Genomic DNA, 24,988 nt, shown 5'->3' with positions numbered 1-24,988 from the left:
GTGTTATGGGATAGTGTTTTGCAGCTTTTGAGAATTTATCTGACCTGACCTGTGTTCATTTTGTTTAGTTTTCTAAATGCTATTGAAAGAAAGGCTGGAACTGCAGAGTATCATCAGTACCTAGGGCTCACATACTGGTTCATGAGCGATGAGACAAAAAAAGACAAAGGAAAAGCACTCACTCAGTTCCTGAAGGTAAAGACTGCTTTAACTGTTGATGTAGAATTAGTGTTTTCCTACATCAGAAGTCAAATATGGAAAATACACTGATGTGAATGAGAGACTTGAATATTCTCCTTGTTACCATATATGAACCTCCAGAGCCTGCATACTGGGTTCTGCTGTGCAAAAAGGCATTGCAGGGAGCTGTGTAGCTACCTTGAATCTTCTGCTTTTGTTTTCCTCTTTTCAACTAATTCTTTAGGTCTTTGAATTGGCAAAATTTGGTGGTGATTCTCTCAACCTTCTCCTTGGGGGCTGGAAAGTGGAGGCCTCTAGATATGCAGCATATGTCTTTGAAGACCTTTTGAAAGGTAGAGGGCAGAATTCAAGTTGAAAAAACATAAAGGAAAAACGTTGAGAATGGTGTTAGGGTTTCATTGTCTGTCCAAGGATGTAAGTTGGTAAAGCCCCATAATTTATATGCTTTTCCTGATCTTTGAGGTAATTATGATCATTGAGGTAATTGATATTTAAAAGGTGGCTTTTTCTCTGAACATAGATCATAACATGAATCCAAAAGATTTAGTTTGACATTAGTAACTTGGAAGTATACAAAATAACACTCAAAGCACTGTAAACTCACCATGCAACATCATGATAGGTATTGAGAGCTCAAATCATTGCCTGCTGTTTGCACTTTAATAACAGCAGAGTATAGTGGGAAATGTAGTTGAACAGTTCTTTTAATTCTAAACCATTTTATGCAATGTTTATTATTGACAAAGCTGTTTCCTGCTGTTTGGAGGCGGTGGGTTTCTTAACTATAAGCAAATCTGCCACATGTATCTAAGAAGGAACTGAAACTTTAGACATGGCTGGAGTTAATTCTGGTATAATATGGTAAGAGTATGAACATAATGAGCATGAAAATTATGAGATGTCATAAAGATTTACTTTCTCGTAGCATGACTATTTTAGTACTTTGAGTAGAAAATGTTTTGTGTCATGAGATTTGTAACAGATTTTCCAGATATTTAAAGGTCAGGTAATCTGTGCAATTTAAAAAAAAAGTTTTACAGCTCAAATATGTCACAGAAGGGGCTTAAAAATATGATAAGCAGAGGCTGAACAAGGAGTTATCACTGCACCTGTCTGTGAGTATAATCTTTTAGAATGCTGTCTGATGGTGTGTTGGTATTTCCTTATAGGCTGCAAAATTGGACAGCTACTTGGGAAGGGCCTTTTTTTATCTAGGTAACTACTACAGAGACATTGCTGGAGACAAAAGTAGAGCTCATGGTTGCTATAAAAAGGCTTTTGAACTGGATGAGACGGATGAAGAATCTGGAACAGCAGCTGTCAACTTAAGTGTGGAACTTGGAGACATGGTATTGTACATTCAGAATGTCAGAATTACTGCTGATTTTATGTCCTTCCTGTTTGAGGAATCACTTCAGGTTTCCTCTATATTTAAGTTCAGAAAACAAATGTTCTGTCATTGCTTAGCAGCTTTTATAGTTCCAACTTGCTTCAATTTTATGTTCCAATTCCAAATTAAATTTATTTGGGGAGAAGGGTGGGAGAACCAAGCATTACATTAGAGTCATCAGGTGTATAGATGAAGGATTTTTTTTTCAGTAGGGAACATAAGGAGAAATTTGGGGATTTTCTTTATTTAGCTTATGTAACTTCTTTTTTCCATCCTTCACCTTTCTGCTTTGAGGAAAGCATACAAAGTTACAAGAATATTTTTAAATGTTTTTTGTTTACTAACTTGACTTTTGGTGCTTTGTTAGGACACTGCCCTGTCAATCCTGAATAAGGTAACTGAAAAAGCAAGACCTGGTACAGCAAAATGGGCCTGGCTTCATCGTGGTCTTTACTACTTGAGAACTGGTCAGCCATCACAAGCAGTGTCTGAGTAAGACAACTGGTGGTTGGTTTAAATCCTTTTCTACAAATCCCAGTGAAATGGTCTTTGCTCATAGCAAGTTTTCAAAATAAGTTAGGTGATTATAGCTTGTACTTAACAAAGGAAATGGGTCTAAGCAAGCTGTCTGTGTCTCTCTTCAATTCTCTTCAGTTCTAGAATTCACAGAATGTAGTCTTGTTAACATAGCAGTGTTTTGTACTAACAAGCCTGGTGACAGGCACAGACAAGCTACTATAACACTGAATAGCCAGGGTGAGATACAATTCCTAAAATTGTGTAATGCCCTCTGAAGATGAAAAGGCTATCATGCTTTGTTTAAAAGTTCTATGTAATTGTGAATTTGTGTCCTGAAGAGTATATAATGCAAAATTAGTGTCCTGAGCATATACAATGAAAGGAAATGATTTGTTAAATAGTATCATATTTAATTTAAATAAATGTATGTCTTGATATCTTCAGTTTGCAGGCAGCTCTAAGGGCTGATCCAAAGGATTCCAACTGCTGGGAGTCTCTAGGGGAGGCTTACTTCAACAGAGGTAGCTACTCAACAGCTCTGAAATCCTTCAGGAAAGCAACTGAGCTGAACCCAGGGCTCGTGTACAGCATTTACAGAGCTGCAGCACTTGAGCATATTCTAGGCAAATACAAAAATGCTATAGCTACCTATCAACAAATATTAAAGAAGACAGAAAACTATGTGCCTGCACTGAAAGGTAGTATGTCTGAATTTGAAAGTGTTCACTTTTCTTCCCTTTACACACTGTAGTGTTTCAGTCTTTTGGAGGAGTTTTTGGTGTATTGAGGTTTTCTTATATGGAAGAATAGAGTTGTATTTTGGGTATGTAGGGCCATGAGGTCCCTGGCATGAAGGTTAGTTTGTAGTAGTACAAATACCTGAGAAACTCCTAAATCATGATGAATGTGAGTGATTATTTCTCTTTCAAGTAAGTATGAAAGGTAGTTAGTCCTATGTGGCTACCAGGGCAAATGAGTAGAAGAACTGAAGATACATAGAAGAAGCCAGCTAACAGTGCTGCAGTTTTACCTAGGCAGTAAAACACTGGCTCAACAGGCAATGAAATCAGACTGCCATTTCAAAGAGATGGGCTTATGCTGATTTTCTTCTGCTCCTGACCATACATTCCTCACTTCTTGTGTTCGTCTAGTGATTCAGACCCCTCTGAGCTTTTACAAGTAGTGAAAAATAGCAGGGAATCCCAAGATATCTCACAAGTGTTACAAGTGGCAGGGATAGAGACGTTCAGGATATAGGTAGGAGTAGAAAGAAGTGGGGCAATTGGAACTTCTTCTTCTTCGTTATGGAACTGTGATTCTGAAGTTATATAATGCAGGGAGTGTATAAAAAATAATTAATTGCTCTGTTTGTGTTCTCCCTGCCACTTAGTCTTCAATCATTCTCACCCTATATACGGATCTGAAGCAGCTGCTTTTTGTTGCTTGATGCTAGTTTGAATTTGTAATTATTTTTTCATTGTATGTAAGGCCTTCTGGTTTCTGGATGAATCTAAACTGATTCTTGGAAGACTTAATTCAGAAATGTTGGGTTATTATTGCAACAGTGGGTTTTATTCTGAAAAGGTTTCAGTGTGATTGACTTCTCTACCTCCTTCTGTATAACTCCACTGATTTTTTTTTTTTTCCAGACTAAAGTGATATGACAAAAGCTCCATAATGGAATGGGAGTGTATTGTATTTAGGCAATTTTGCTAGTTGTTTGGCAAGAAGGGAAGAGCTGACTGCAGCAGCAGTTGCAAAGGTGCTGTAGAGACCTGTGCATATGCATATGGTTTTTTTCAGTGTCTGTAGGTAACAGTTGACAGTGTTACTAGTATTAAAACGCTTTGAGTACTTCAGTACACAGTATCAAGATTCCTCCCCATAGTTGCCTTTATACTTAGTGTTTCTTTACATCTCCCAAGTCTTCTTTCATAAAGGCTCACATTGTAATCTCTGGTTTGTACGCTATAAATCCTTTTGAGTCTCCAAACAGCCTTCTTTCTTAGAGACTTCTTATGCTGTTTGGTCTGATATTGTAATTTTTGTGGACCTTCTTAAAACTCTCTGAAGTTCTTGGACTGTCCCATCAGTGTTCATTTTCAACTATTCTGATCAATTTGAACAGGTTTTGAGTTGAGCTGCTGGAAGCATAGTCTCTGGTAGTTGAGAGAATAACTGTACTGGTGTTACTTCACTGCGTCTTTTCAATGTATTTTGATTTTGTGCTACTAAATACTTATTCTGCTTCTGTTCTAGCATATCTTTCATGTTATTTTGGGGAATAAAATCAATTTTGTTTTTTGATTGCAGAGCATCTTGACATCTGATAAGCTTATGATCTTGGGACTTCGGGAGGGGGGCAAGATAAAGACTCCTACAAAACACTATTTTGGTATAGGTGCAGGATAACAATAACATGAGAAAGGTAGCTTCAGAACTGTCAGAATAATCTGAGAATGAATTGTACTCATATCCAGTGACTTACTGCCGGACAGAATCACTGCTGCTGCCAGCAAATGTATAAACCAAGCAGTTACTATTTCCAAAATGTTAGAAATTTTTACATGTGATGCAGTTCCTTTTTCATAGCGGGAATTATCTCCAGTTGTGATGGTTTGACCTTGTCTGGGAATCAGCTGCCCACCAAGCTGCTCTGTCACTCCCCTTCTCAGCAGGATGTGAACAGAAGACAAAATAAGATTGAAGAAACTCATGGGTCAGGATAAATGCAAAGGCCACATGAAGAAGCAAATTTAGTAAAACAAAATTTATTCTCTACTTCCTACAGGCAGGCGATGTCCAGTTACTTCTCATGAAGTAGGACTTCAGTCTGCCTAGTCATTGCTTCAGGAAACAAATGTGATAATAAGTGCCCCCCCACAATCTCTTTCACATTTATCTCAGCTTTTATGGCTGAGCAGATGTGATGTGGTGTGGAATATCCCTCTGTCAGTTTAGGTCAGCTGTCCTGGCTGTGATTCCTCTCAGGATTTTGACCACCCCCAGCCTACTGCTGAAGCAGAGAATTTTGTAAAGACTGCCTTGATGCTGTTCCAAACACTGTTCATCAGCAGCCAAAACACTGGTGTCTTATCAGCACCTTTCCAGCTACCAATACATAGCGCAGCACTATGAGGGTTGCTACTGGGCAAGTTAACTCCATCTCATCCAGACTCAATACACCATATGAAGTAAATTCTTATATTAATAGGATTAAATAATGTTGGCTTCAGGTTTTCTTCATTGAAGACTTTCCCTTTTGCCTACCCTGACATTCTTTATTGCTTTTATTTCTCTGGATTGATTTTTGACACATGTAAACTGCAAGCTGGTGTATTTGTCAATGTAACAATGCAGATTTCTCAGGAGGGGTTTACTTAATATTTAAAGATAAACCCAAAGTTTAAATGCTATTTTTTTATAATTAATTAGGTTTATTTTAATAGCCAAATGATTCTACAATTCACACTTCACAAGATAGATTAAAAGCAAAGTCTCTGTTGTGGCATTGTGGGTCTTTTGATTTTGTTACGGTGTATGCAGGGTATAGACTTTTGTATAAGGTAGAAATGCTGACCTGGCTTCCAGGCTCCTTCCCTGCTGTACTTTTAAGCATATCATAGAAGCATTTATTTTCACAGAGAATATTTTCTCTTACTTTCAGGACTTGGTGAGTGTTATCTCATGCTGGCAAGATCAGCCCTTGGCAACTATTTGGATAGGAAGGCTGTGGATTACATAGAGCAGGCCCTTGCATATTTTACAAGGTAGGTACTAAATATTCACTTACTTAATTTCTGCTGGGATTGTGGCAGGAATTGTGGGATTGACAGGCAGAAAAATAAGAGTTAAATGTTTGAAAATTTTTAGTTTAACTGAATCAAATGGACTAGGACTTCTAATCTAGAAGTAAGAATGTGTTTATTAAAAAGGGTTTGAGTAACAGATTCTAAATATAGGCTGCTTAAATGAATGACAATTACAGAGTTTTAGGTTTTTTCTTTTCAAAGATAAAGAGACATTGGATTCTAAAAAAAGTGTGAATTGACACAGAGTTCTCTTGTCCTGGTAATGTGTGGATCTGGAAGGAGTGTGTTCCTACCAAAAATAATGGATAAGAAGAAAAGAATTCCTTCCTTCTCTCAGTCTTTTTGTTTTGCATTTCATACAAGATGTGCTAAATTAAACCTTGGAATAACTGTTGTTAAAGGAGAAAGTCTATGAAGTTTCTGCAGATGAGTAATGTCTTGTGAAATGACAAATGCAAGATTGCATATAGTCAGCTGACATGTTGGGGTGTTTTTGTTTGGTTGGTTTTTATTGTTCTTTCTTTTTAAATTTTGATCTTTTAGTCCTGTAGCTTGAATAGGAGGAAACTGGATTAAATCAAACACCTCACTGATTAATTGTGTTTGAGGTTGTGCCACTCTTCAACATGGCACTTTTTTTCAGAAAAGGATGTTGAAGTGTCTGAGTGGGTGTTACTTGTGTTTTCTTTATAATTGTAGGGCAGTAGAGCACCGTCCTGATGTATCTTGCCTCTGGAAACTGTTAGGAGATACCTGTACTAGTGTGCATGTTATTTCACCAACCAAAGTGAATGTTCAAGTACTAGGATCCCTTCTGAGTAAAAATGCAACCAAACAGGTGCTGAAGAAAAATGAGCTTCTCATACTGGGAGGAAGGTAATATTCTTTTATTGTGAAGAACTTCTCTGATGTTTAAGATTCCATGGAGTCTCAAGTATTCTAGACTTACTTAATTTGTAGAAAATTAAATACATGCTGATCTGTTGATACCTGCATATGGGGTAAATGGATTTTCATGCTTCCAGATAACACTACTCATTTCAGGGTATGTGTCCTGTATTACCACAGTACTGTCAGCACCTACTCCTCTCCTTTTTGTCTCCAGGCACGTGACTACATTCTCCCTGCTATTCCTTAAATCACACCTGTTTAAATGCAGTGGTGCAGTATTTGCTGACTAATTCTCCCAGGACAATGGAAGTCCAAGATAATACTTTCAGCTTTCTGTCTGTGCCTTTTTCTTGTAAAAAAATGTCAGAAATTCGATGTTCTGTGACTCCCTCTAAACTTTTTTCAACTGGATCTGTAAGACAGGATATGCATCTGCTTGGTGAATCTCAGCCATGATCTGTAAAGTCAAGTACTTCCTAGGGGAAGCCTGATGAACTGTAAAAATGACTGATGTTTGTTTTAAGTAAAACCATGCATAATGTAACTGACAGAGCTTTGATTTGATGCGCACCTACATAACCATTTATGCCACACCTGTGGCTTCATAAGTGGTGAGCACTACCGATTGCCTTCAGACCAGATTCAGACAAGTGTCTGAATGAAAATGTATTAGTTGGTTTTTTTTTTTTTGCTTTCAGTTCTTGTCTGGTTTTGTTTATATTTATGCATGTTTACTTCATTTAGGTTTTTAAGCATTCTTGAATGCTTTTTCAGCTTTCTGCTCTTCGTGTAGAGACTTGGAATAATGATTCTGTGATTCATGTTTCTGTAGGTGTTATGGCAGAGCTTTAAAGCTGATATCTTTGCCTAGCATATGGTGTGATCTTGGAATAAATTATTATCGCCAAGCGGAGCACCTCACACCAGTTGGCACTGACATGAATGAGATCAGTGAACTGCTAGAGAAGTCTTTGCAGGTATTGCCTGTATTTTCTGGTACATTCTTTAAACTGGTGTTCTTGCTTCTCTGCATATTCTCATACTATACATCTCTGAATAAGTAAGTGCATAAAGTCACAATTTTTGCTCTCCTAATCATTATAATCCACATTTCATTTTCTTCTAGTGTCTCAAAAAAGCAGTGAGACTTGACAGCAAAAATCATCTTTATTGGAATGCACTTGGTGTAGTTGCTTCCTGTAGTGGTAAGTCTTCAGTGACAGCCCCAGATCTCTAACATCCTAAATTAGAAGGAAGCTTGACTAATGGTGTTTTGAAATTCAGTTACATTTAGGTCTCCATTTTGCTTTCTCCCCCCAGCTATTGGGAATTATGCTCTTGCACAACATTCGTTCATCAAATCTGTTCAAGCTGAGCAAATTGTAAGTGCTTGTAGACAGCTGCCATCTGTTTCAAGTGGGCATTTAAGACATTTCCCCAGGTGCACTGCTATTTCTGAGGAGTGTAGTAATATATAGGTTTTAATTTTATTTTTTATGTTTAGAATGTTGTTGCCTGGACCAACTTGGGGGTTTTGTATCTGGCAACTGGAAACATAGAGGTAATCTATTTCCCATCCTCAAATATAATTTTCCTTTCTGTTTTTTTTAAGGGTGTATATGGGGATAGGAGTGTCAGTTTCAAATGTCCCTTTCAAATTCAAAAAATATACATCCTTCAAAAGAAATTAGATTGGCACTTGACGAATACAGATAAATTAAAAATTTGGTCAGGGGGCTATGGTTAAGTGAATTGTGAACTTCTGCTGAATTGGCAAAGTTGCTTTCGAACAGCTGGAATGAAAACTTAATGGAAGGACAGAGAAGCAGTTAGTCAAACCAGGGCATGCCAGGTTTGGCCAAGAACTTCTAGTTGTAGGCCATGGACTGAACTCCCAGTGTTTGAGTTCCCATAGATACCTACTTTCTGCTATCAGCAGATGTATGATTTACTGTAACACTCCAATCTTCAGAGTTTCTCTGGAAAAAAATTAGAATACATATTAAGTGAAGTCTGGAGCTCTCATGCAGTTAAAGTACATCCTGTCCTATTTGCTGGTTGGTATTACGGAAATTTTGTTGATTGGAAATGTGATGATCATAATTATTTTTAAGAAAAATAACTTGATAGTACAGACTGCTTACTGCTAAGACTGCTAATGCTGAGACTTGGTTCCCCTTGTGCCAAATTGAGGGAGGAACTCTTAAGCATAGGCCATAGGGAGATGACTTGTGGGTGATAATCAGTTTTATCCTTTTGAAAATTTTGTATTACAAAAAAAGTGAATTTTCAAAACTGGATCCTCCAACAGTCAGATTTTTAAATTATTCCAAGGGTTCATTTAGCTTCTGAATTCTCTAGCTAGGAAGGAAGCATATTTATAAGGGAGGGGAACTTTGATATTGTGAAGTTTTCTAATTTTTGTTTCATTTTCTTTAAGACTAAACTGGTTTATTTCTCTGGGCAATGCATTGTTCTGTGTGGTACAGAAGATGGTTTTAGTAGTGACCTAATTCAGTCCATTAAGTCTCTTCTAATACTACTGCATGTTAATACCTGTGTGTACTCAGAAGTGCTCTGTTACCATGCCAGGCAGTTCAACAGCAGTGTTATCTTTGCTTCTACAGCAAGCTCATGAAGCCTTCAAGGTAGCCCAGTCTCTGGAACCTTCTTACCTGTTGTGTTGGATTGGACAGGTATGATGAAAAATCATGAAACTGCACACAAAAACCAGTTGTCAAAGAACTTCAACTTCAGCCTAATAACTGGCACTTATTCATGCTCCTAAAAATTGTTTTTTAAGTTAAGGGAGCTTCTACTTCCCTTGTTTCTATAGTGGTAATACAATGGAAGCTACTGTGTTCATCAGACGCACTCATATGATGTTTTTCTAGCTGGTATTGTGAGTTCTCTAACAAACTGTTAACAAAACAAACACTGAACTCTGAGGCTTTTTATAGACAACTGTCAACAAAGCACTGTCTTTATAAGGTGATAGTTATTTTAGCTTCAGCTATACCACTAGTTCATTATATGGCACCACCCAACTCTCATCTCGGTCCCTCTTTCTAATGCCACTGTTAGAATATGTAAGCTTCTAACATACCTGGGATAAAGCACTTCTCATTTTCTGGGAAGTATCTTCCTCCTCTGACTCTGACGGTTGATGTGCTCCTTCTGATAACTAGGCCATCTGTGAATAGTTGAGATACTTTTGACTTTTATGATTATTATAGGTGAATTTCATAATGCCATGCTGCTCACCTGCTAATGATATCTAATTGAAAACTGGATTCTAGGAAAGAACTAGCGCCAACACATGCTGCAATTCAGCTCTTGTCAGATGTTGTTATAAATTGTTCTAATACATGCGAGTCTTTGTTCTGAAGAGTGCAGAGCAGCAGCCGAAGAGTTTAAATTACTGATACAGTGTAGGCTGCTTGTGTTCCTCTTGTGTTCATTTTGTTTTTAAAACCAATCTTACTTGTAGACTATGAGAAGAAAGTGTGTTCATGTTGAATACTTAAGATATGCCTGACATAGTATGAGCTAAGGTTTTTGTTAGTGTCATAATTTTTAAAGTACCTGACCATAGCAACTCTTGCTTCTCTCTAGGCTCTTATTGCAGAGACTGTAGGCAGCTATGATACCATGGATCTCTTCAGGCACACGACTGAACTCAGTATGCATGTAAGTGCGTAACAGTTGTATTGCTCTGAAGTTTCTGTATATCCAGCCTCTCTACTTAGGAGATATATATTTTTTTAGGCATGTCTTGAGTAGTGAAACTGCTACAGTCATGTTTCAGATGAGATTGTCTATCTTCCATGTTGTTGCTGACTTACACTGGTACTGTATAGCAGGCAGTTACTTTATAAAATTCTTTAGTCCCAAGGGTTCAAGAAATCATCTCTTTAAGTCATGAAGAAACATTCTCCACATTCCACAGAATTGGACAGAGATCAAAGGCATAAAATATTTCTGGAGAGAGCAAGGATACTGCCAGGACCCTGTGTTCTATGATGTAGCACATTATATGAAAGCATAAGAATATGCTTTGCTTAGATGGCAAGTTAAAAGTATGTGTGGGGTAATTCAGTTTGGTATATTCTTCTGCTTAATACTGATGCAGATTTTTAGCCAAAACTCTGTCCTAAAATGTAGAATTAATATTCTTATAATCTGCAATTATTTTGCTGTATCTTGAGCAGGTTTAATGATTCCTATTTTGGGGGGTGTCTGTTTGTTTCTTGAGGCTGAGGGAGCAAAAGGCTATGCCCACTGGGTATGTTCAACGCTGCAGGATAAAGCCAACAGAAACACTGTACTGTATCTGTACAACATTGTTCAAATGAATGCTATACCAGCAGCCCAAGTGGTCTTGAGCAAATACACAGGTAGGTAATTTAAATACCTCTCTAACCTGCACACCTAACAGATGCATTCAGAATGAATCAATACACAGTAGGTACTAGTTCTGGACAAGAAAGATCTGGCTGAGGTGGGGAGAGGCATTTTAGCTGTAAACTAACTGAAACAGGGTAAGCAGACCAGTGGCCAATTTTCATTATCACACAATGATGAAATGGATGTGGGTTCTGTCTGCTTACTCCTTCTAGCTGTTTTAAAGCCCAATGAAAATAGGGACCAGCGCCTTGTCATGCTTCTCATAGGGTGTTTGCACTCAGACTCCCTTTGCGTGTGTCTGTATGCATAAGTGAAGATAACAGCCAGATCCTCTGTCTCTGTGATGTGAAGCTTGTCAGAGGATTGTTGCTGTGTGTTGTGTAACTCAATATTTTCAAGCATATGATTTTGTTTACTTTCAGCAGGTGATGGACTCTGTTTTGGTGCATGATTCCAAGCCATCCGCCCCATTGGATATGTCTAGCCTGGAAAGCAGTTAGAGCAAATGCAGATTTTCATTAGTCTGCAAGTATTCCCATAAAGAAATCATTTGAGTAATCTGTTGCTGACTTTTGAGAGCTAGAAAATACATCTCACAGTAAATGAGATGAATGTGAGACTGTATTTCTTTGTGCCTTGTTCTTAAGGGGACTCCGGAGAGCCTTCCTTCCTAGTCTGGGGAGAAAAGTTACTAGTCTGAGATGAGTTGACAGCTGACAAATTTGTGCCTTAGCAATTAATTAAAAAATGACAAAATGACTAATCTTGGAAGGGACCATAATGGTCATTTGGTCTTATCTCCCTACTCAAGCAGGGTTGTGCTATAGCACATTGTACAGAATTGTTTCAGAGTGTATTAAGAATGAAGTGTAAGATTCTACTAGTATTTTCATAGAGTCAATGCAGGATGAATACTTTCCCATTTCATTAAAAAAAAAATCTGCCTGCTGAAAAACTTAAAATATACTGAGTGCATTATGTATTAATGTTACATCATAATATTTTAAACATTTTTGAGCCAACCTGATGTCCTGTTTTGGGTCATCTATCTCTTCTGTATTTGCCTGCAAGCCTGTCAAAATTATTCTTGTGAGCAGCTGAAAGAAGTATTTGGCACAGTGTTCAGTGCATGTACTGTAGCTTTGACGTAGCAATGTTTTTGTAATGCTTTTTCACAGCTTAACTGATCTTGTTTTCCTATATTGTCAATTCTGATTTTCTAGAAAGAAATCCAGATGATGCTTCTGCTTTCACTATGTTTGGGTTTTTGAATGAGTATCTGCATCTAAAACAGCAGGCAGCCTATGCCTATGAGAGGTAAACTGTACACCCTTGGAAAGCTTAGAGAAGCTCCTTGACTTCATTTCCATGCACCAGCTGAAAAACCTAAGGGTTTTTCTTTTCCTTAGATAAACTTTACTTTCTCTGTTCAACAGTAGATTTCAACTAAGTGTGTATTGTAGGGGTGGGTGTGTAGATGTTTCTATGCCAAATTTGGAAAGGCAGAACACAGAACTGGAAAAGTAAAGATGTCCTAAGACTTGTTTGTCTTACCATTACATTAACTTATTCACTGTGTGGGATTTAAATGAAATTGAAGAAGGCAAGCTTGGTTTCAGCTTTATTCTCTATCCCACTCTAATTAATGGATGTGGTTGACCTTTGGGTTTGTTTTGGGTTTTTTTTCTCCTTTTCTCTTCTTTTCAAAGAGGGGAAGATGGCAAATGAAACATTATTTGGTGAACATGTTTGTTGATGCATTAAAACAGTAAAATAGGCTCTGTTTATGTTTAATTAGCATAGAAAAGCTTTTGTATAAAACAGTTGTCCATTTTCTCTGAAAATTGTTCTCAAAATATGCATCTTGTAGTCAGATGATAAGTAACATTCATTGTGGTTAATTTTAGGGCAGCTTCACTGCTGAAAAACTCAGAGGATACTGAGAAATACAATACAGCAATGCAAAACTATGGCAGGTCACTATGGTAAGTGTCTGTTGACTTTCTGAGCCCCTAACTTCAGCTTTGGAGGTAGTGAATGCAGCGGTACAAAATATGGTGAGGCTTAAGGTGAAAGATGGTTGCTAAAAATAATCTATTAAACATTATTCCTAACTGTAGACAGGTTTGACTGAACTTCGTATTTGCTCCAGAAACTGGTAATGTAATTAAAAAAAATCATATTTGAAGAAATTGCTGTATGTCTTCACAAACTGTAGCATATCAGTGATTCCTTTATCCTTTGCTTGGAACATTTCTTAATGTAGTCTATATAATGTAGCTGTTGTATTGTCTCCACAATAAGTTGTGGGGTTTTTTTGAATTTTTTTTTTTTTTTTTTACAATCTTGACCCTTGAGCTATGTAATAGGCTTGGTCTGAATAAAATTGCTGCTTCAAGGTTTGTTCCAAAGCCCTTCTACCTACCCTTTGAATTTGTATTGACTTTCATAACCTGAAGCATGTGAGGTTGAGGTGTTGTGTACGTGTGTGTGGTCTTTCTGATGATGTACCCCTCTACTGTAGTCCTCCTCACAATTCTAAGTTCCTTTTGTGATGCCTTCTGGTTCTGAGGGAATGCAGGACATAAGTATGTAGACTTTCAAATTTCTCTTTGATATGAGATAGCTCAAGGTCTACTAATTAAATATTTGTTAGCTCTCTAGGGAAACCTCATATATTCTTGTACATGACACTGAAACTTCTAATCTGTGACAAAGTGATAATTCATTAACTTCAGGCTAGATTTTAGAAGCAGCTCTTCAGACTCCTGAAATCTCACATCCAAGTTGTATATGTGTTATTTCATGTGTGCAACTTACACAAGATCAAATCTCTAGTAACTGATAAGTAGTTCTAATAAACACAATCCTGTATTATTCTTTCCACAGTGGTCTTAGAACAAGAATGCTGTAATCTTTCTGTGCGTGCATGATTTGCTTTTTTGCAAAAAAAAAAAAACTTGATTTGCTTTTCGCATGTTTCTTCTTTGCTGTTTTCTCCCCCTGTACTGTTAACTATTAAGTCATTTGCCTTATATACAGCTGTTGTGTCAATGTGGAGGACTTCTTCCTATCAATTGTTCTTCATGCAACAGACAGTTGGACAGAGTAACTGCTATACTAGGGAAAGGGTGGGGAATAATGCACATTGTTGTCCTAATACTGCTCTTTTCTAGGTGTCTGCTTGAAACTAGTATGGAATAGAGGACACTGGTCCTCAAGGACAGTTTGTCTGAATTATGGCAGCTGTTGCTGTATCCTTCCTACCAGTGACTGGGTTTTTTTTCGCAGTGCTCTTGGTCGGTGTGATGAGGCCATTGAAGTTTACACATCAATACCGCTAACAGAGTTCGATGGCATTGTGGGGCTAGCCTTAGCTTACTTCAAGAAAGGACTCTTAGAAGAAAGTATCAAAGGTAAAATTCAGAGCTTTATGGAGCACTTCTCTTGAGGTTAATCTTAACAAAATTTGTTTGTCTAACCAACCTAGCTGACATTCAGGATTTTGCTCTTTCAGTCCTAATGTGTAAGTATAAATGCCACAACTATTTCAATATCTTGAATACCATGTGCAGTTTTGGGCACCACAATAAAAGAAAGACATTAAGCTGTTAAAGAACATCCAGAAGAGGGCTGTGGAGATGATGAAGGGTCTGGAGGGGAAGCCTTACAAGGAGCAGCTGAAGTCACTTGATTTGTTTGGCCTGGAGGAGACTGAGAGGAGACCTCATTATGGTCTTCATCCTCACGCGGAAGTGAAGGGGCAAGTACTGATCTCTTCACTCCCACAACCATTTACAGGACTCTAGGAAATGGCCTGAAGCTGAGTCAGGGGAGGTTTAGGTTGAATATAAGGAAAAGATTTTTCACCCAGAGGGTGGTTGAGTACTGGAACAGGCTCCTCAGGGAAGTCATCACAGCACCAATGTTGTCTTCAGATCAAGAAGCTTTTGGACAATGGTCTAGGCACATGGTGTGATTCTTCAAATGTCCTGCACAGTTGTACTTCATGATGTTGGTGGGTCCCTTCCAACTCAGCCTATTCTATAATTCTGTGAAAATCATTAGGCTGTTAGTAGGGTCCTAGTATCGCTCAAATGTAGTAAGGAAAAGTAAATTTCTTCAAGTGTGTGTTTCTTGTCCATTAAGCTGTTTTTCTCTGGGCCTCCCTTGTTCTCAAATTAAATTATTTTTCTGGAAGAATCAGTTGTAGTCTAGAGAAGAGAAGATTGAGAGGTGATGTCATCAATATAAATGTCTCAAAAGCAGGTGTCAAGAGGACGGTGCTAGCCACTTTGCAGTGGTGCCCATCAACCAGGCAAGGTGTAATGGACATCATCTAAAACACAAGCTCCACCTCAACATGAGGAAGAACTTCTTTACATCGAGGATGGCTCTGGAGCAGGCTACACAGTGAGGTTGTGGAGTTTCTTCCCTCTGGAGACATTCAACACATTCCCTGTGTCACATTCTTTAGGTGGCCCTACTGTGGCAGAGGGGTTGATCTCCAGAGGTCCTTTCCAACCTTAATTATTCTATGATTCTGCCATAGAAGATTAATGTGTTGTTCAAAGCACTTAAGCTATAGTTGTAAATATAATTGTACCGTCATGTTCCACACTTCTGAAATGTGCAACTTCATAAAAAGATATATGCTATGATCAGTGTAGAAGTGTATGTGCTCACAAAGGAACAGTCAGCTCAGTGTTTTAAATAATTTTATATTGTATTTGGAATGAGTGTGCCCATCTGAACTACTGTTTTGTAAATGAACTATCACAGGGAAGTATTTATACCATGTTCTTGCAGTCTTTTTCTGAATATCCCAATGTTGCTTTGCATATCTGTTTCTACTTGCTATGTGTTAAACGACTCCCAGGCTCTAAACAGTAAATCTGGTGTTTCCAAACATAGTTACTTCTGAAGTCTTGGTCAACTTATTTTTGTCTTCTGCTTATGAATTGAGGTGGGAAGACACAGTGAACCTGAACCTAAAAGTGTCTCTCTGTTCTAATATCGTGCTATCCTAAAGACCTTACAAAGGTTGTGTTTTTTCTCTGCCTCAATTCTGAGTTTTGAATTTTTACCAGCCTATGAAAAAGCCTTGTCTGTTGCTGAGTCGGAAAAAGATAAAGCACATATCCTGACTGCCTTGGCAATAATAGAATATAAACTGAACAAAGTGGATGCTGCAAAGACACTGCTGTTTAAATGGTGAGTGGAGGAATAATCAGAATGTGGTATTTTATTGTACTATTGAATCCTCAAATTTCTTTTTTGTGGGAACTCAGGTGGATATTTTCTTTATGTATTGCAGCATAAAAGTGGAAATTGATGCAGTGTACTTATTCATATGATATGTCTGGTTTTGTTTTATGATCTGTCTCTTTCACATTCTTAAAGCAGTATTGAGTGGAAGGGCTGAGCAGTTTGGATGTCCAACATCCTTGAAGTTTTAGAAACTTTATCTTTTAAGATAATTTTACTTTGTAGTTGTCCTAAGTACTAGGCAATGTTTTTGTTCTTTAGCTGTACAAACTCTGAATGACCAGTGAAAATAATTTCAGTTTAAGTAGTCAAAAATCTCAGAAATGATTGTGTTCCCAGCAACGTAGACCAGGAAAATCCTGTAGCTTTCCCATGAAAAGAAACAGATCTCTATTAGTTGTGCAGTTAAGTGGTGAATGCCTATTATTTTTCAGATCTGTGGAGGTTAATAGCCTGTGCATCATTGTTAGCCTCCTTAGTAGCTCCAGGTTAAGAGTTACTATCTCACCCACCAGGGGCAACTCTCTGTCAGTAGAGAGCTCTAGTAGTGGTAGTGCAGCGCCCATTTTACCAGCAGACTCCTGAAGTTACTAATGTAGCGAAGGTCCATTACCTAATACACTCTAATGGTTAGTTGGCTAGGAAACTGGTATTTCCTACATTTTAGAAATCAGTGCAGGCTTCTATTTTTGTCATGAACATGAACAATGAGAGTTTCTAATGAAGTTATATGTTTGTGTTTAAAAAAAAAGGGTAGTGAATGGCTTAGGAAAGAAACATCACAATGAATGTGTCTAGCTCTGAATTGGAAGCAGTGCTACAAATGGACATGATGGATTTTACTAGTAGGAACAAAAATTATACATTCTGGTGCAATAGATGTCTCTCTTGACTGGAGATTGTGCTAGATGATTTTAAGTGCCCAAGTAGGACCTTGAACATGAAGCTTCTTTTTTCATTTCCCATAACCAGCTTAGCACAGAGATTTTTAACCGTGAGTATGTCTGGATAATTAGTATGATAGAATACCATTTCCTCCTTGTCAAAGGGTCATTTTGCTGGCTGTTCAAGTTTAATTAAAAGCTTTTATTTTTTTCTTACTAGGTACTGAAAAAAACCCATAGAATTAGAAGCTTACATTCTTGTCTTTTATTGAAGGCAAAAGTAATTATTAAGAGCTTGATTAGGTGTCTGTAGTCACTTGGTCTTCAAGAATATAGATCTAGCTTGATCCAGGATCCCACAGAGAGTGTTAATTCTGTATACCTTTCCTGATACATAGGAGCAAGAGGACTCAGAAGTAACAAGAACTCTCATGTTATCAGTAAGCTTAGTTTGTGCTCCAAAATAGTTGTCTCTTTCTCTCTGATTCAACAGCTCATTAAAGGAACCTAGTACAGAAAGTCTGAAGGCTTTGTGCACACTGGGATTGGTAAAGCAGGATGCAACACTGGCAACAGCAGCCCTTAAAGAATTACTGAAGCTTGAAAAAGGGAATGATGGGATTTATGAGAGGTGTCTTATTGCATCTGCTGTTTATGCATTACAAGGTAGAAATGTGGCAATCCAGAGGGAAGTCTCCAAAGCAATACACAGGTATATAGTTTGTCTTGCTTTAAATTGCCTTGTAAAAGTATTGCTTTGATTGCATTGAAAAGTAAGCAAACCTGTTTCTTTGAATCATTACTCTAAAAAAAAAATTTAACAAAAATTCATTTTGAAAGATGAAGTCCTCACCTAAAGTTGTACCTTTAGCTGACAAGCTTGCTTTCTTATTTAGGAAATCAAAAATCAATAGCAGAAGTTTCATAGTTTATTCACTGTTTTCTGATTTTGTTTTGGGAGCTTTTTTGATAGGTCACTTAGTTTACTCTTCTGTGAAAGCAGTTTTCAGGTTATGCTGTGTAGCATAACCTTCAGCCTAGAAAAGTTCCTTGGGTTTTTATTTAATACTTAGCAGCCTTTGAAGCTGTTCATTCCATTAGCTAAATGTCTGTGTTTAAATTTGATTTGATTAGCCTTAGCATTCTGAGCCTTCCAGGAAGGCACACCTCATAGTCTCTCCAAGTGTTTTCGGAAACTATTTTCATGCAATTGTTTTTCTCCAGCTACAACAAAAATTTATTGTTCTTCATACTATGAAGACAAGACCTGTAGCCCAAAAGTTTGTTTTCTTCCAATGAATATTGATATACATGCTGTACATTTTATTTCTTTAGCTAGCAGTATAATTTCAATGTTGTGTTGTTTGTTTTTAGCCATGTATATCTTTTAATACATTACATTGTATTCTTAATAGAAAAAGCTCTATTTGATATTTATAGCAAGTGCCTACTGAGTCCTGGAAGGACCAGGTGCATATCTAAACCAGACAGTCTAATACCCTTTTCTTTCCCTAGTTACCCTGATAACTCTGCCCTTTGGTCTCTTCTGTCTCGACTAGTTCCACTGTATGCATCCAGAAAGCCAAAAGTAAGTGTATTGCCAAAAGAAAGTGTAATACCCATGTGCTGTTTACATTCCAAGTAGTCTGTGTTGTTTCTTAACTGAAAAAAAAAAACCCACACTTCAGTGTGTGGACTTTCCCCATTTAATATGAAAATTTAAGGCTTACATTCAAAGCAATGCACAGCTACATACTGAATTTATATACTGTTATTTGCATCTTTCATGAGGTAATGGTTCTTGAAGTAAACTTAGAGGAAAGATCTGCTAGAATTATGCTAACAATAAAAGGCTATACTATGTATAATTTCTTTTCTTTAGTTTTCTAGAGATGTGTTTATGTAAATAAATATATATATTAAGATTAATCTGTGTTTAATTTGGTTAATGTAGTCATCTTCACTTTTCACATTAGCGAGCGTTTTCTTGCCAATTTTCTGCTTATTATTAGCTTTCCTCCAAATAAATACTCCTTGTCTTAATTTATGCTAATTATATAAACAGAAATAACACCTGAAAACAAACCCTTTTCAATATAAGGGTAAAGTTAGAAACTAATCATATGGATAAACTCTAGTCTGGAATGTCTCTTGCTAATTTTTTATAAAAGGATCATACTGTAAGCAAGGACGTTGCCTCATTGTGCAAATTTCATACTTGTCAATAACAAAGATAAAAATATTATGGCATTATATTTTGCATTAAATTAATTAGCCATGTAATTAAATCAGTTGTTTGTTTTCTTTATCTTACAGGGAGGAGCTGTGGCAGGAAGTGTCGCATATACACTTGATGTAAACCATGGAAAGGTTTGCCTTTCTTAAAATGCAGATTTTGTAATTCCATAAACAGTCCTAAAAATAATTCTGTCTGATCACTTACAGTGTTAAGTAACTCTTATGTTCTGTTTTATAGGAAGTCCTGCTGAATATTGCAGTTAATCAGTTGGTAGCAGGATGTCACATGTTAGAAGATAAGAAAAACAACCCTCTGAAAAATATTCAGAAGGCCATCCATCTCTGTCCAGGTTACTCTTGTTCTCAGACACAGTAGTGATTGTTTGTCTTTTCATCCACCAGAAGCAAAAATTACGAGATTAAAGTAAAATTCGCTTTTGTTGGGTTGATTTGTTGTTTAGGGTTATCCATGTATCTTTTGGGGGAAATGCTTAGAGTGGAAATTATCAGTTTTGTTCCAAATTTAGTGGAATGGGAATTAAGCCAGACAATAAGAAAAATATCACTGAGTTTTAAGGCTTGTTCTAAACTATGAGCAATTTCTTAATCTCTCAACAGGAAAAGATATAATTATTATTTAGTATGCTAGACAGAATTGAAAAACATGTTCCCTCAGTATGCAACACCAGACAGAAGAGAATTATTCATCTACCTTGAGATTTTTGTTTAGAAAGGTTCTGTTAAAATGTGTGGATTATGAGCTATTGAGAACTCTATGGTTGTCTTACTAAATAGTCTTCTTCCTTTATCATAGAAAGTGCATGCCTGGTGGAGTTTTCAATTGCTAATTTGTACTTGATAGTGAAATACTAAAACATTGCTGCTTCTAGAGTCATTTTGCTCTGATGCAGAAGGCTGGCTTGCAAGTTAAAAACGTCAATTGCTCTCCTACAGGATATAGGAGTATATGACCGCTGTTTAAAAGCAGTATACTTTACATTTTGCTTTGTTATATCTTCAAGCTTTGTTTCATTTTGCTGGCAAAATTAATTATTTTAGGGATGAAAATTTAAATAAATAAAACCTTTAACTGAGCACTGTCCAATTCAGGACAGAGATTGCTCTTACAGTAGTAAGCATTCTTCACAGGGCTAATTAAAGGTGAAGTTGACACAGGAGTTAGCTGGTAGTGGAAGTAGGCACCTGTTGCTGTAACTTTCATGCTGGTGGGCAGAACAGACTGAGTCTGCCACTTTGTGTTTTGTTACAACTCTTCAGTGAAGGCTAAGATTAATCTGTGTAGTTAAAAATAAATTGTCAGCTTCAGCACACTTAAGCAATCTGTGAAAAATATATTAGTTGGCTTCAGGAACAGCATCTTCCTTTTATAATCTGATGAACCTTACTTACTAGTTAGAAGCAAGTAGTTATCACCTTCCTTGTTTTGAGCTCAAATACTTCTCTTATTGTTGGTATTGTATTTACAGTGTATGGTTCCATTGATAGGTATGCTTTTATGCTTTATCTGGTAAATCCCATTCTAAGTGAACTATCAGCATATTTAGAATGGACATGAGTTCCCTTTGACTATTCTTTTCTAGATAACCCTGCTGCTTGGGCAGTGCTAATGGCAGCCTGTCATGCTGAAAACACTGTTGTCTGTCTAAACAACACTGAACCGAAACGAACAGGTCTAGAGATGACACTTGTGTCTACAGTTTCAGCCAAAAGTAAGCTATATGTGTTTCCTGTTTTAAAAAGGCAAAATAAAATTATCTAAGCTTGCAATACTGTTCTGAACTTGCAAATAGGCTGAGGATTACTCAATAGTTGTAATTGTATTTTACACCAAAAAAGTTAAATTCAAATATATAGCTATGTTTAGATACTTAATGGCAGCTTGCTTTCCCCTGAAAAGTTTCAAATGGTTTTCTAAAACAGTATTTCTGAACTCTGATGCCTACATCCATGAAAGTTGTGGATGTATTATATTGCAGCAGCAGTACTTACATGAAAAGGCTAAAGTAATTTTGAGTTCTGTAACTCTTCCAGTAGATACTCATTCTTGCTGAAGTGCCCATAGTGTTTTGAAAACTGGAATTAAAATTCCATGTTTGATGGATCTCAAACCATTAGCTCAAATGGTGTATGCTTATTTCCCCTCATGCTTTTGATTTTGCCATCTTTCAGTGTTCCTACTAGTGAAGGGAGCAATGTCACATTAAAACTCATAAAAGTTCTCCCTTACCAGATCTAGAGCCTGTGACCATGGGATTGTACTACAGCATAAATACTAATCTGTTTATGCGTGTTGTCTGTCTTTACAGCTGGAGAAAGTAACCTTCCACATAATTATGTCCGCACTCTGGAAGACTGGTGTCTGTGTCAAGCTATTACCAGTCTAGAGGAGACTGGTAAACTGTCAGAAGCTGAAGCTCTTTGTAACAAGGTATGATGATGTCACATTGGCAGATTGTGGTAGAATTGTATAGAAGCCATTATTTTTCTGCATTATACAGTAAGGTAATGTTTGAATTAGCAACTGTCTGTTCCCTCAGAGCTACAAAACACAATAGTTCACAGAATCACTGAATATTCTGAGTTGAAAGAGACCCATAAAGATCAGATCATCCAGCTCTTGAGTAAACGGCCGGTACAGGAATCAAACCTTCAACTCTGGCAATATTAGCACCATGTTCTGACAAACTGAACTGATTGTTGACATATTCTCCCCTCCCCAATATACTGTTTGCAACAGCAGAACTATATTAATAGTTGAAACAAGTAGTGTGTGTGTCATGATAAAGCTGAAGTCTGTTCCAAGTTTAATTATTAAACAGAGAGGCCTTGCTGCAATACGGCTGTAGAAGGGAGCTGGGCTGTTAACAACATTCAAGAGGGTGTTCATGAGTGGAAGACTTGGTAAAAGATTAGCAAAAAAGCACACATCCCTGATTTTCATTAAAGAAAAATTACTAATCACATGCAAATGTGATCCTTGTTTTTGGTATATTTCATTAAAGTGGATGAGAGTAAAAAGAAAAACAACAGCAACAAAAAAAAGAAACCTAAACCGGACAAGCAGATTGATTGAACATGCTGGTTTTCAGGAGGAAGTACTTTCTTACCTCTCTGTTTTCTTGGTGAGGTGTTTTCCTTTTCTCGCCAACTTGTATACTGACCTGCCATATATTAACAATGATCAGAGATTTTGAGACATACAAGATCTGTCCTTCCCCCAGTTTCGGTGTGGGGGAAGGTTGTGATGGATTTTGCTTCTATTCTGTTGTTTTTTGTTTGATTAAATAGCCTGGGGATAGGACAGTCAGTGTCTGTAATTAGTGAAGAAAAAAGGATAGCATTCCCTAGTACCACAAATTCTCAGTGGTAGTTTTGGACCCCAGAATTCTCAGAAAGCAGTATAACTGGGAGTGGTGAGTCAGACACTGCTGTCATTCAATTGTGAAGGATTCACAGGCAATATACTTTGTTAAAGAATGTGTGAAAAATACAAGTATTGTTTGTTAAAACAAATGTTTTGAGTTACAATTCTTGGAAGTATTGTGACTTCAGCACAGAAAATGACATGCAGTGAGGTTTGCAGAAGCTTCACATGCTTCACCTGAGCAGAGTAGAGCAACAGATAGCTAGTTTTCTGTCTTTGCTTTTTTGTGTTGGTTCAAAAAAATACTCTCTGGATACCTGCTGTTACTGAGTAGGAAATGTTTAGTAAAGTGCTTCTATTCCAGTGAAAATACAGTGTCTTATCTGGGAGAACTGAAATTGCTTGAAGCATAATCAAGGCCCCTTTTAGCCCCAAGACAGGTTTTTGCGTATATTGATAGGCCCAAAATTTTTAATAATTGTCAAACCAAGTGAGAGCTGTCTTTAAGAAACCTTTGGCAATGTACAAAATTGAGCTTAGACTTCAAATGTGTTTTGAGGAGATAAAAAATATTACCTGTTTTTATGGGTCAGTCCCTGGAGTATTCTTTTGTGCAGATGAGGAGAAAAATGCTATGTTTCAAGCACCCTGAGAATGCTTTCAGTGTTGTTTTCTATAAAGAACAGAATGGAAAATCTAAGTATTCTTGATATTGGAGAATGATAATTCTGACTGTTTTGGTTTTAGGGTTTAAAAAGCTGCCCTGAGCACCCAGCTCTGTTTTTGCTTTTGAGACAAGTTCAGTGTAAGCAGCTGTTGCAGTCTCACAAAGAACTTCCAGACAACATCCTGGAGGAACTTCGCAAGACAGTCATGTCCAGTTCATCCTCAGCTGCAGCCTGGCAAGTAAGTGTGAATCTTTTCCCTGACTGGTGTGCCACTCTCACACCTGCTGTAAGAGGGTGAGCATTTGTTTCACTGCTTGATTTTATTTATCTGCTGACAGTCAGTGACAGAAAAAACAGCTTAAATTGTATTTATTCCAAAGTTGAAACATCATGTTAACTTCTGCAGAACTTGAAATATTAAGGACTGCTAGTAAGACCAAGCAGACGTGGAGAGAATTAAAAGCATGAGATAAATGCCTGGAGTCCGTGTCTTTAGGGATTGTGATTTGACATGTGAGCAGAAACCATTGAAATACTTCATAATCCATAAGAATAAATGGAAGTAAAGGATTTCCTGTTGTAGTAATACATAATTTCTTCTTTAAGGGTCTGAAAACCTGAATAAGTCTCTTTCTCCATAATGTTCTGACTTCAGGTGTCACTGTTTTTTTGAGTAAGTTGACTGCAGAGAATCACTCCCAGTACTGAACATTCTTCAGTAATTCCCTTCCATGGCATGATGAGTAATCATTTTTAGTTGACACAAAACTGCTAAATCTCACTTCATATGCTGCTTCTGTGAGTCAATCTGAGAAGTCCTGCAAGCCAAGAGATCCTTTTGATGGATGCAACACCAATTACGTTCATTTTCTAACAGCTGCTTTTTAGTTTACAGTTGAGTTTAGTTTACAGTTTAGTTTAGTTTACAGTTTGTCTGGCTCGCCAAAACGAATTGCAGATAAAAAATTTAAACTTTATAACTTAAGTAGCACATTTCACTTAAATCTAAATAGATTTCTACTTTGTTAAATTTACTTCGTAAAATATTTTGTTTCACAGTTATTATCTGTCTTTACCAATGTAAGTAGCACATCATTTAAAAAAATCACATGAACTTTTAGAGTCCTTTATGTAGCTGAAGGATTTATGATGCTCCTCTGCCCATTGATAGAATAAAACCCTCCTTGTGGTAAGATTCAGTGAAGTTGTTTTCACTCTTACAAGATCAGTTCAAGGCTGCTTTACAGATCATGGTCTTACTGCTTAGAAGGCTGCAAATCCTCTTTTTTTCAGAAACACCAGGAGCATTATTTCTGGGAAAGATG

General features: G+C 37.2%; 1 protein-coding gene across 4 annotated transcripts in view; it reads left to right on the top strand.

The window, feature by feature from the left end:
• Positions 1-24,988, top strand: part of SKIC3 (SKI3 subunit of superkiller complex) — a 47,670-nt gene that overhangs the window by 15,199 nt on the left and 7,483 nt on the right. For 3 of the 4 annotated variants that reach the window (XM_054002508.1, XM_054002509.1, XM_054002507.1), the window contains exons 14-37: positions 69-195; positions 1,371-1,550; positions 1,959-2,083; positions 2,555-2,808; positions 5,778-5,880; positions 6,622-6,798; positions 7,646-7,790; positions 7,940-8,018; positions 8,134-8,195; positions 8,318-8,374; positions 9,441-9,509; positions 10,429-10,503; positions 11,069-11,210; positions 12,444-12,537; positions 13,128-13,205; positions 14,512-14,636; positions 16,311-16,434; positions 17,866-18,084; positions 18,888-18,960; positions 19,689-19,742; positions 19,849-19,960; positions 21,212-21,340; positions 21,938-22,059; positions 23,743-23,901. In XM_054002508.1, the coding sequence (XP_053858483.1) occupies positions 69-195; positions 1,371-1,550; positions 1,959-2,083; positions 2,555-2,808; positions 5,778-5,880; positions 6,622-6,798; positions 7,646-7,790; positions 7,940-8,018; positions 8,134-8,195; positions 8,318-8,374; positions 9,441-9,509; positions 10,429-10,503; positions 11,069-11,210; positions 12,444-12,537; positions 13,128-13,205; positions 14,512-14,636; positions 16,311-16,434; positions 17,866-18,084; positions 18,888-18,960; positions 19,689-19,742; positions 19,849-19,960; positions 21,212-21,340; positions 21,938-22,059; positions 23,743-23,901 (2,884 nt within the window). The remainder of the gene's footprint in view (positions 1-68; positions 196-1,370; positions 1,551-1,958; positions 2,084-2,554; positions 2,809-5,777; positions 5,881-6,621; positions 6,799-7,645; positions 7,791-7,939; positions 8,019-8,133; positions 8,196-8,317; positions 8,375-9,440; positions 9,510-10,428; positions 10,504-11,068; positions 11,211-12,443; positions 12,538-13,127; positions 13,206-14,511; positions 14,637-16,310; positions 16,435-17,865; positions 18,085-18,887; positions 18,961-19,688; positions 19,743-19,848; positions 19,961-21,211; positions 21,341-21,937; positions 22,060-23,742; positions 23,902-24,988) is intronic. The other variant, XM_054002510.1, reaches the window with a different exon arrangement.

This window comes from Vidua macroura, chromosome Z (assembly GCF_024509145.1).
Source record: "Vidua macroura isolate BioBank_ID:100142 chromosome Z, ASM2450914v1, whole genome shotgun sequence".
NCBI lineage: Eukaryota > Metazoa > Chordata > Aves > Passeriformes > Viduidae > Vidua > Vidua macroura.
Note: the sequence above shows the minus strand (reverse complement) of the source record. Positions and strands in the feature narration are given on the sequence as shown.